Source organism: Asterias rubens, chromosome 11, assembly GCF_902459465.1.
Source record: "Asterias rubens chromosome 11, eAstRub1.3, whole genome shotgun sequence".
Taxonomy (NCBI): Eukaryota; Metazoa; Echinodermata; class Asteroidea; order Forcipulatida; family Asteriidae; genus Asterias; species Asterias rubens.
The window spans coordinates 7,100,445-7,112,400 of NC_047072.1; the positions used below are offsets into that span (position 1 = coordinate 7,100,445).

General features: G+C 42.2%; 1 protein-coding gene across 5 annotated transcripts in view; it reads right to left on the bottom strand.

Moving 5' to 3' along the window:
• LOC117296692 (beta-chimaerin-like) overlaps positions 1 to 10,116 on the bottom strand; it is a 46,054-nt gene extending 35,938 nt beyond the window's left edge. Inside the window, exons 1-2 of one of the 5 annotated variants that reach the window (XM_033779730.1) lie at positions 10,019 to 10,116; positions 992 to 2,521 (exon numbers count right to left, since the gene is read on the bottom strand). In XM_033779730.1, the coding sequence (XP_033635621.1) occupies positions 992 to 1,529 (538 nt within the window). In that variant the 5' untranslated portion in view covers positions 1,530 to 2,521; positions 10,019 to 10,116. Of the gene's footprint in view, positions 1 to 991; positions 2,602 to 9,966 lie in introns of those variants that run through there. The other 4 variants (XM_033779728.1, XM_033779729.1, XM_033779731.1 and 1 more) reach the window with 4 other exon arrangements.
• Positions 10,117 to 11,956: the final 1,840 nt, after the last annotated feature.

Here is an 11,956-nt window from a genome sequence, read left to right on the forward strand (position 1 = left end):
CCATCAAAAACCATATACAACCAAACGTCTCAACACTGACCCTGAAGAGCTGGAACTAACGTTAAAAAAGCAGAAAATTCTTTGCTAAGCACAAAATGAGTCGGGTACAAGTCACAGCAATGTAAACTTTATGGCATTTTGACTGGTAACCTTCTTCTGCTAAGCAAGATTTGTCTGTGCATAACATGTTTTTGAGCTTAGTCTTTATAGAGCTGGGCTTTGTATACCTGGCCTAATGCCAAGGAAAATGTATAGTTAGTTTGGCTGTTCAGAACTATATATCCATCAAGCTCAGACAAAATCAGGGTTGCATTTTTTTCACAGTCGCCACCAGAAACGTTTTCAATTGTGGCATAAATGGATGTTCCGATTGCCTTACCAGATTGTGATAACAAAAACAGTGAATGGTAATAAAGAATTAACTATAAATAAATAGCAAACTTGCGGGTACAACCATGTGTATTAAATTTCTTTTGTGGGAGTGCGTTGGCTTTGAAAAGAGATGGTATGGTCTCTACGTTTCGCACAATATTCTCGCTCAGCTTCGGGAGTAAAAAAGAAGACTAGCCGAATATACTGTTCGGAATTGTGATACCAAACCAGCTGTTTTCAGAGCCAACACTCTTGTAAAAGATATTTCGGGCCTGATACCTCACAGAGGCAACGGAGGCGATTTCCTCCTTGCCCCATTGTGATTGCCTTGGTGCCCTTGAAATGCTCCCGTGGAAAATTACAATTTCCTCATGGGGTGCCCTTTACCAAGGAGAAAATGCCTCAATGCCCTTGCCCTTGCCAAAACGAAGCATACAGGCCTGAAATTCATTACATGGTTGTACCCGCAAGTTTACTATAGTTATCTCTTATTGTTCACACCATGCAAAGCTTCAAATATAACTTGGTGAATAGTAATGAATGGCAAGATTTGGTGGGAAGGGGGTGAATTAGGAGAGAGAGGGAGGGGGTGATTTTAAAATATAAAAGTTATCCTCACACATAGGCTTTCTTCGATTCTTCTTGGCCGTCCGCATGATGTACTGTTTGACCTCATTCAAATAATCCATAGTGTTACTCCGTTGTCGGTTCTCACAGTTCAGATAGGAGTTGATGAGATCGTTCTTGTCAACGGGCGGAGCGCAAGGAGGCGGCGAGGCGGGGCGCATGGAGGGTTGCGGCGCCTGGATTACCGGGCTCGGAGGATCAAGAGAGTACTCGTCGGGGTAGACATTCAAGAAGGACGTCTCCATGAAGACGGGCTGCTGTTTCTTGGGCCGCGGCGGGTCCTGCGGCTTCTTGAAGATGTCGCGCGGCCGCTTGTTGTTGTTGTTGCGATCGACGAAGAAGCCGTTGGTGGCGATCTTGATGCGCGGCCGCTCAGCCCCGTACATGACGTCCGAGACCTTCTGGTTGTTGTTCATGTTGCGGTGGAGGCCGCGACGGGACGAGATGCGCGGGTTGGTCTGCGGCATGTGGCGGTGGCTGCGCTGGTGCCGGTAGCCATTGTTGAGTGTTGCATAACTTGGGTACGCCATCTTTAAATCTCTCCTTTGTTCACAGTACTAGAAACACTAAAAACTCGGGGATCGGACGAAAATCAATTGACACTAAACTCGATCACTGCAGTGCATTCGGAGTCCATCAACAGAACATCTCCAGAAATTATATCTCGCTTACACAAAACAAATAAACAAAACCTCAAAACAAAATCGTCATCTTACATGTAGCTTTGTTTCTGAGAACACAGAAAGCTTGTTTGAAGTTCCAAAACGTTGAATCCAGTTCATTCATCCACTGTATGTGTTTAGTCTCTATAAACAGCACAATGGTCTGAGATTTGTTCCTTCCCTATTAGCTCGGCACTCAGTGCGTGTGAAACGACCAGAGGAGCAATTTGCACAGGCCCGTGGCAAGAGTAGTCGAGGAGTGTAAAAGTCCCACGGTCGGTATAACGAGTAACGACCGTTCACCCGTACTGATTCGCTTCCTGACCTGACAAGTCTCTAGTAGTCCCTACTTAACTGGTCTCCCTCCGGTATTTATAGCAAACCTCTCAATGGGCTGCTTCCCCTTCAGGAAACCCTCGCATACGTGTCACATCTATTTCTTTTTAACCAGCGCTGGATCAGAGTGCATTGGATTGGTGGTGAGTTGAAAGAAACTTGCCACTGCTGATGTCACATGTTGAATATTCATGATTTGCTTAACTCGACCGCGGATTGTGATTGGTCTAAGTTTCTTGTGAATATTCATGAGTTGTGGACGAGTTGTGATGCACTATCCAATGGTTTGCAGCCCTTTCAGGTTGGCCCTTCTTGATTGGCAGACGCTATGCAAATCAGCTTCTTATACAATAGTGAATGACCCATGTGTTGAATGTTCATGAATGGGTTCCCTGCTGTATTAAAACTTGCCAGTGATTACTATGCAAATCATGAGAGCAAGTTGGACCAATGAGCGAACCAGCTGTACCTCTATGAATATTCATAACTGTTGCCACTTCTTGATGAGTGATCCATGTGAGCACCTGTCACAACCAAAGTCAAATGTGACTCCACGTAACTTGTAGATTTCCAACCAAGTCAGTCGTCAGAATTTTCAAGAAGGCTAACAAGAGATTTGCAAATATGAACAATCATAAAATTATACATGAAGTTCTATGTCTGTTTTAGAAATTTGCATAATATGCAAAGTATTCCAAAACAAAATCCAATGAGAGGAGTCTTAATACTTATGAATATTCATATGGACCGTCGTGACCATTTCTATGTTCTTTTCTCAGGAATGCATATGCAAATTATTCCAAAACACAATCCAATGAGAGGAGTCTATGAATATTCATATATACCCTCCTGACCAATACAGTCACAGTGGCAGGAAGTGGTTGGTTTTCAGGCCGTGGCAGGATGCCGCAATTGTGCAGTGAGCCTTTCTAAAGCTTCACAAGGGGGCACATGTTCTTTGGCTTGATCCTCCCCAATCAACGCTTAATGCACCGGGATTTGCGCGAAGACATCGGTTTTGATTGGCGTGAAAGCTGAGATGTCCGCTGTTTGGCTTTAGACAGCGACCCCCTGGGCAGTATTTCGGGGCAAACCGGCAAACAGTTGACAATTTGAATTTCGATGATTGTACAATATGTAGATCCTCTGTCTACCCTGTTAGGGGGAAACAAAATGCATCTAGGATGCTCGGATGGATTTGAACTTAACCATGCGGCGGCCATCTTGAAATGTTGGATTCCCTGTAGTCTAGATGATCCCCGTACGGGTAATCACTGTGGACAGAGGGCCCAGACTACTTGTACTTCCAGGACAGTCTTACTAATAAAGTTTGTGCTTACCCTCCACAGTAGTACAGTTAATTACGATCCTATAAGCTAAAGTAGTAGTCCCAGCCTATTTCTATACCATCTGCTCTGCGGTAGTAGAATTAAGCAAGACAATTCTCTAAGAATAAACTCTACCTGGCAAGTAGATACACACATGGTGTTACCACAAACCAAATATATATCGATACCTCACCATGCAATGCCTCAAATCCTATATACCCTCCAACAAGTAGACACTTTCTCCAGCTTCAAAACTAACTAGAAATCTCACTTGTTCAGTATTGGCTTTAAGTACAGTTATAAGCAGAATTCTTTTTCTTTGTGCCAGGTGTGTCTTTCTATCAGACATGCACTACTAAAGTCCATTAAAACGTTAAGTACACAATGTCCCTGCCCTGCAAAACCGACTGCCCCCACCCCAGGGATACTAACCAACATTACTTCATTCCTAACAACCCAAGTTCATAATAACTTTGATAACTCTATGATCAATAGCATTTGGGTGAACTGGTGACCAAACGTCCCTCAAAGTCTGCAATCGTTTCTCAACAGACACACGATCAGACGTTGTTTTTCCGATCAGACATTGTTTTTTTGCATATCGAGGACGACCCAAGGAAGACCCAAGGAAAACCCAAGGAACAATGGGTTACCTGTCCGGATCACTTGGAGGGGGGGGGGGGAGGTAGGGAAGTAGGGGGGGGGGGCACAGTAGGTCCTTGTAGCCTAGCGTGTGACTATGAAGATGAGACCTAACCAGACAGTGAGGAAGGCCTGCTTGGGTAGATAGTAATCTCTGCAGTATTTGGTTTGGAGGAATACAAGCAGCGCTTTGATCTGGTTAATTAGCAGTGTCTCCAAAAGATTGAGAGATTTTCAAATTGTCCCATTGGCTCCTGGAGCTGCAAAAATTTGTTCCGGCCGACTCTAAATAAAACGTTCTTTGATAATTGAAGACGCAGTTTGGTATTTGCCAGAAAAAAAAAATAATTTAAAATAAATATTTTTTAACAATGTAAGATTGTCGAATGTCACATTGAACTTAGACTTTCTAGGAAAATAGTCTGGTTCCTGACTCTGTACTGTTTTGATGCAAAACACAAAGGTAACTAAACAAAGATGGCCGCAGCATGATAAAGGTCAACAAGTTGTTAGATTTGGATGTCGGTTTGGGCATCTGACTTTAGCCTCCATTTGGGGTAGTTTATTCACGACACCCGCCGCTCAATAAAAACATAAGCCCAATGTATAAAGGCAACAATCTTAGCCCCCAGTGGGGGTATAGCCCCAGTCGGGGTAGTTACATCCAAGACACATTCAATTCAAATAGTCCCGATCGGTGATATTTTGTCCGGGGCTATTGTACCTTTGTTGTCCATTAAGACAAATAAGATTGGGGCCGATACGCCAACAAGCTATTAAGAGCCCCCAGTGTGGGTATAGCCCCAGTGGCCCCAGTTAAGGTAGTTAAATCCAAGACACATTCTGCTCAGCCAAGATCAAAAGCCCCAATAGGTACCAATCTCACGGTCCCGATCGGGATAGTTTTATCCAGGGATATTGTACCTTTGTTGTCGATGAACACAAAATAAGATTGGGGGTCGATAAGCCAACAAGCTATTAAGAGCCCAGCTCTACACAAACCCCGTGCGCTATGAATCACCGTGATCGGGCACATTTGTCACCAGATTGCTACTTGCATCTCGCCATATCATCTTAGACACCTTCAATTAAAAAAAAAAACACTGCAAAAAAAAAAAAAAAAACTAACAAAAAACCAACAAGTCGGACAAGCCCAGTGTGTGTGCGTGTGACAAGGACGTAACAGCTGACGCGCTCCCATTTTGCGTGGTGGGATTACGCCAAAGAGACACCACGTCTTTGACGTTTTTACCGGCGATAACCAAACTTTAATAGGAAGGTTTCACGAGGAATAAAGTTCAATGAAAGATTTAGCGTTATCTTGCGGAAGCGGTAGAGGGGGGAGTCAGACAAGACTACTGGGTCCCTCACAAGAGCTTTAGCGACCATTTTGGGTTTTTTTTCTTTTCATCACATGTTGTTGACACAGATACAGGTTTGGTTTGTAGTCACAGGCCTGTATTCGTTTTTTAAAGGGCAAGGGCACCAATGCATTTTCTTCCTTGGTAAATGGCACCATTTACAGTAGAGCATTTTAAGGGCACCAAGGCAATGTAGGCAATCCCATGTAGGCAATCGCCTCCAAAACCTCCTTGAAGTATCAGGCATGAAGTCAGACAAAAGCTGCAGGTTTAAACTAGATGCAAGTTAGAATTTGAGGGCAAGCAGTGTTTGCATGTGTCCTTTCATTTGCTTGGGCAGCAGGCCTTAAGGCGATGGAAGCTAAGCCTGGGCAACTAACTTTGTAGTACTAGTCCTGGCAGCAGGATTTATCGAGCAGCTGAAAAAAGGCAGTCGCGACTCGACTAAGCAATCAAAAGTAACCACTTCGACACTAGTCGCACAGTCCCCCAGGCTTAAGAGAAGCTACAGCCTCAGTTGCTTTAGACTTGACCTTGATGCCCCTTCAAAAGTTTCCTCTCAACCTTTTTGTTGATCACTTTCCAACGGATGTGACCTTTACAAATTAAAAATGCCTTCGCCTTCTCAAAGATGAAATGCCAGACCTGTGGTGATTTGAGATCAATCACAATCAAACCTTTAATTGGACCGAGACATTCCTAGAAACGCTTACAGAGTTGTACCCCTCCAAAACTTAACCTCTAAAACTGAATCTTCCTGGAAAAAAAGGAACAGAACTCATCCCTTTTTTCAGCAGCAGCTAAACACCAACTAATCACGCTTAATTGACACGATTACCACCTAAAATTACATGTACGCGTACATTATTTATAAACCGGTTCCCCGCTAATCTCCTCTAAGCAACAACTTCTTCTAAGTAATATAAATGTCCAACTGAACAACTTAATGACTCGTGGTCCGCCTGCGTAATAACAAAACCCAACATGAAGTTGTTTACTGAGGTCAAATGTGTCATCGATGGAGGTAACTTATCACTTGACCGATTGTTCAGTGGGGGTTTTCTACAGGTTTGACGGTTCCACTTGCAAATCAATTGAGATTTGTTTTCTCACTGACAAACGTAAGAGATTGCTGTTAAAAATCCTTGTCATTACGCACAGAAAAACCCTTTGGGATCTCTTGATGGTAATTGTGATGAAGAAGATCTTTTTTTAAAGTGCCCTCAATATGGTTCAAATCAAACATTTGGTTTTGATACTCGGAGTTCTGAAGGGTATTTCATCAACTATAGGAAGGATTCCGACATTTAGCACGGAACTGCTGGAGATGGAAAGGTTGTGGTTGCTTGTGCTACATCATACAGTTTGAATGATTAGGGTAGATCTCTCTTCTAAAACACTTCTTTAAGACCAATGCTTTGGATGCAGAAAGCAGGAAACTTTTACTTGTAATAATACAATAATAAAAACAGTGGCTTCTTATAGCGCTCAAATCCATCATTCAGTGTTGCTAAGAGCACGCCAACCCCTGGGGCTGTTTTCACAGCGAGCTTAGATGGATCTTACTGAGTATCAATCTTAATTCCTTAGTCAAGTGTGATGTCACGATACAAATCACTTAGCGATTTTGACAACTCATCTTCAGACGAGTATGAGTTAGTATTAGTAGTGCTTTGTGAAACCGGGTCACAACTACATTGTGCATTATGTACATGTATTCAGAAGAAAAAGCATTCATTAAAACCCCTGTAGAAAGTGCATTTATTAATAACGCAGGCCTGTACACGTTACTTGTATGCTTCATTTTTTAAAGGCCAAGGGCACTACTAAGGCATTTCTGTTAATTTCTACTTTGAGCATTTCAGGAGCACCAAGGCAATAACCAGGGGCATGGAGGCAATCGTCTTTATTGACTCTCTGAAGTATCATGCCTGCACATGGTATAGCTTTCAGAGTAAGACATCAGATGTCAACTGGCAGCGTCCAGCCAAACTAGCACAGTGGAGATCAAAAACGCTCCGATGTATACCTCCCTGGTTTTATCCACCATAGCTCCTGTCAGGTCAACTAAACTGAGTCCAGTGTCCCTAGAAACTGCATTAGGGTAAGTTAGTGGTCACACTCCCTCTTGCCAGACAAGGGTATAGCCTCCAGAGTTAGATGTCAGATGTTAACTGGCAGCGTCCAGCCAAACTAGCACAGTGGATATCAAACACACTCCGATATACCTCCCTGGTTTTATCCACCATAGCTCCTGTCAGGTCAACTAAACTGAGTCCAGTGTCCCTAGAAATTGTGTTAGGGTAAGTTAGTGGTCACACTCCCTCTTGCCAATGGTATAGCCTCCAAAATAAGACATCAGATGTTAACTGACAGCGTCCAGCCAAACTAGCACAGGTGAGATCATAAACACTCTGGTATGCCTCGCTGGTTTTATCTGCCATTGCTCCTCTCAGGTCATCCAAACTGATTCCAGTGTCTCTGAACATTGCGTCAGGATATGAGTGGTCACACTCCCTCTTGCCAGACATGGTATTAGCCTCCACGAGTAAGACATCAGATACATGTAGCAACTGGCAGCGCCACGAAGCCAAAATAGTACAGGTGCGATCAAAGACACTGTGCTACGCAGTCCTGGTTTTATCCACCAGTAGCTCCTCTCAGGTCACCCAAGCTGACTCCGGTGTCTCTGAACATATGTGAGTGGTCACCGTCTTGCCAGACATGGTAAAGCCTCCAGAGTAAGACATCAGATTTTAACTTGCACTTACAGGTGCAGCAGTGTCCAGCCATTCTAACGTGCCTCCACGCAAAAGATCGCTGGTAAATCTCCATAGATGTCAGCTTTCGTTGGGTGTTTGCTTGAGGAAAGATATTGAACTCGCAGTGTTCTCCCTTAACTCTTGCCCTCTGAGGACCAATCAAACTTCTCTCCAACTGGTCCTGCCTGGCTTGTAAAAATGGTTTCAAACTCAAGTCCCATACAAATGACATGTTACAAGAAAACCTCAATCACAATACGGACCAATAAAAACTCACCTTCATGTACAATTTACACGTCTGTATCAATATCGCAAAGTAGACGTCCCATAGGCATGTATTCTCCAGAATAATCCAATTTTGAATTGTTTTACAGCCACCTACTGTAACAGGTTCGAGTCTAATACACTCGATGAGTGATACAGCCAAAACCACACAGACTCATGAACTATTACAGGAACACACCTCCAACTGTCAACAAAAAGAAAACTCACATCCACAAAATTCTCGTATCAATATCGCAAAATGCAGACATCCCATACATGTACATGTAGGTAAGTTTTCTCCTGAATATTCAAATTATTCATTCAAGTCCAATAAATTCAATGGATAAAAAGCAACCGAAATACATATTTGTGATTCTTACTATTTACAGCGACACACTGTCAACTGTCAACAAAAAATAAATACTCATCCATATATAATTTACGTATCAATACCATAATCAATTTATGTCTAGACATTCCGATATGCATGTATTCTCAAAAATAATCAAATTTTGAATCACTTACAGCCACTGGACAGGTTCGAGACCATGCAATGAGTAATACAACCAAAATACATGTAGCCCTACTCGTGAGTCTTACTAACACAACAACACACTTCAGGCAACCCAAAAAAACTCACATTCATGTACATTTTACGTATCCAACAGGCAAGTTTTCTCCAGAATGATTCAATTTTGAGCGATTTACAGCCGAATGACAGAGTATTATTTAACGACACACTTCAAGCGCTCAACAACAAAAAACTCACATCCACAGTATCCTCATCAATCAATACCACAATTACAGACCTCCAGTATGCATTGAACATGTCTGTAGTAATAACCTTCAAATATCCCTGAACAATAAAAACAATCCAAGTTGTTTACATCAAGCCCTAGTTTGAGTACACCTAATACATTCTAAGCAGATCCTTTCAAAAATTCCTTGCCTATTGGGTACAAAACCTGCAGCCAGAAACAGCCGAAGCAGAACCCATCCACATCTTGATAATCCACTTAGGTTGGAGTACACTGTATAAATTCAATATCATCATCATCATCATCATCATCATGTAGCGGTCGTAACCCGAGATTCCATTCACAATGTCACACGAGAAGTGTAAATTCTAAGTAAATTGTCTTTTTTAAAAGTCCTTGCCTACAAACAAAAAGGTGTCTACATGTAGAAACATATATGTAGGTACAAAAACTGCAGCCAGAAACAGCCAAAGCAAAACCCATCGACATCTCAAAAATCCTCTTAGGTTGGAGTAAACTGTATAAAATTCTGTATCAACATCGTGTAGCGGTCGCAACCAATGATTCCATTTACATTGTCCAATTCTAAGTAAATATTGTCCTTTTTAAAAGTCCTTGCCTACATACAAAAAGGTGCCATAATGTAGTACAAAAACTGCAGCCAGAAACAGCCGAAGCAGAACCCATCCACATCTTGATAATCCTCTTAAGTTGGAGTAAACTGTATACAAATTTAATTCTAAATCATCATCATTATCATGTAGCGGTCGCAACCCGAGATTCCAATCACAATGTCACCACAGCGGTGTAAATTCTAAGTAAATTGTCCTTTTTAAAAGTCCTTGCCTACAAACCAAAAAGGTGCCTAGGTGCAAAAACTGCAGCCAGAAATAACTGAAGCAGTACCCATTCACATCTTGATAATCCTCTTAGCGAGACCGCATCGTCGTTTTCCTCGCGATTTTCCTCCCGCTTTCCTCCTCCTTGTCCTCCTCTCGTCTCATCCTCTCGTCTCATCCTTAGAGGGGATTGAATCAGTTGGTCCCCAGTTGACGGTTACCGGCTATCCCTGGTTGCCGTCGCTCGACTCACGGAATATCTGACGCTGCAAATACTCTGCATAATTTATGACAATATCCTGAACAATGGGATGCTACGGAACAAAAGGGCCATCAATACTGTACATTCATGGCCGCGAGAAATGCTTGATGAAAAAAATAAATAAAAAATGCAAGCGCTGGCTACAGCAATAGTCTACATAATTCATTACACCTCCCGACATTGTATCAACAAAACATGAAGATAATTCTGATGGCAAATTTACAGACATGTCTACTTCATTGCACACCACATATCTATTCATTTTGGTTTTACTCTTTGCATGTACACTGAAATTATTATTTTTTATCCCCAAAACATGTTTAGATGCATACAATGGACGCACAGGTAGTCATTTATACAAGGCTGTTTTCATGTACAAAGATAATGATATAATAATAATTACGAGTGGCTTCTTATATGCGCGCGCATCCGTTACTCAGTGACGCTCAAGGCTCTTTAGCATTTATTATTTACCTGCAAGGTATGATGATCAGAAGTAGTTACCCGTGAGCCAATTGATTAAAGGAAACCTACCTTTGCTATAATACAATTTTTCACATAATTACCCTATTAAAAAAAATGCACATTAGCAAGCGTTCAGACCCTTCGCATCATCAAGCCAAATCACCGCTCATTTACGCCTCTCTCACAAATCCACCACGCCTGGGGGTCAAACTTTTCCCTTTACGCATAATTTGAGGATGGCGCAACTGCAAGAAGGTGGCTGTGGCGACAGCAGGCAGAATTAGCACCGTCTGCACGTAGAAGGTCACGGAATTACATGAATAGATTAGAAGGTGTTTTGGGAGTGCAGTTGAGGTGACTGGAGCGACAGATGGAACGTCCCAATCAATTGACTAGAAACACAATGGGAATGATACTCGGAATTCCAGCGAGCAATGTTCACTGAAACAGAACAATTGGATGATTTGGATGCAGGCACAGCATCTCCCCCCCCCTCCTGGCCATTCTGACTCCGCAGCACAACGATGAACAATATGATAAAAATGATAATCTTAATCCTACAAATTGGCGCTCAAGGCACTTTATGAAACAGACTTATAGGATTTGGGTACTTGGTCAAAATGTCCATAGATTTACAATAAACTTATATGGTTTGAAGATAATGATTGTGGAAACCGTCCCTTTAAATATTACTTACTGAGGTGCTGTAGTTTTTGAGAAACGCGTAAAACAATCTCATGAAAATACGTTTGTAAATGCTTAAAATAATTTTCATGACATTGTTTTACTCATTTCCCCCCCCCCCAAATTTTTTTTTATTGTAAATAAGAAGTGCACAGGGAATTGTTTGATATAACATTAGGAATGGGTGGCCCAAGCATCTGGTAGATCAAGGTGCTTTAAGGCGTTATTATCCCTGTTTATCGAGTATACTCAGCCCATTCCTCAAAACATTCTCAACTCCTTGGGGAGCATTCAGCACAATGGGTGTCTAATAGTGAACACCCTCACCCCATCCAAAAGAAAGAAAAAAAAAACAAGACCGAGAAAATTATTGCCTATTAAACATGACTTTCCTCATTGGTGAACTTCCTCAGCAGCCATGCGTCCCTTCTAGTGTCTGGGTAAAATAGCCTTTAAAAACTCTCTATTGTTCTTGCGAGTTTACAGTCGTTAACTCTAATTGTTCAATTGTCCTTGGGCGGATGCACGGTCTAACGGCCTTGACAGACAAATAATGTATTGTTTCCCTCATTCATAATTTGCTTTATGGGCGAC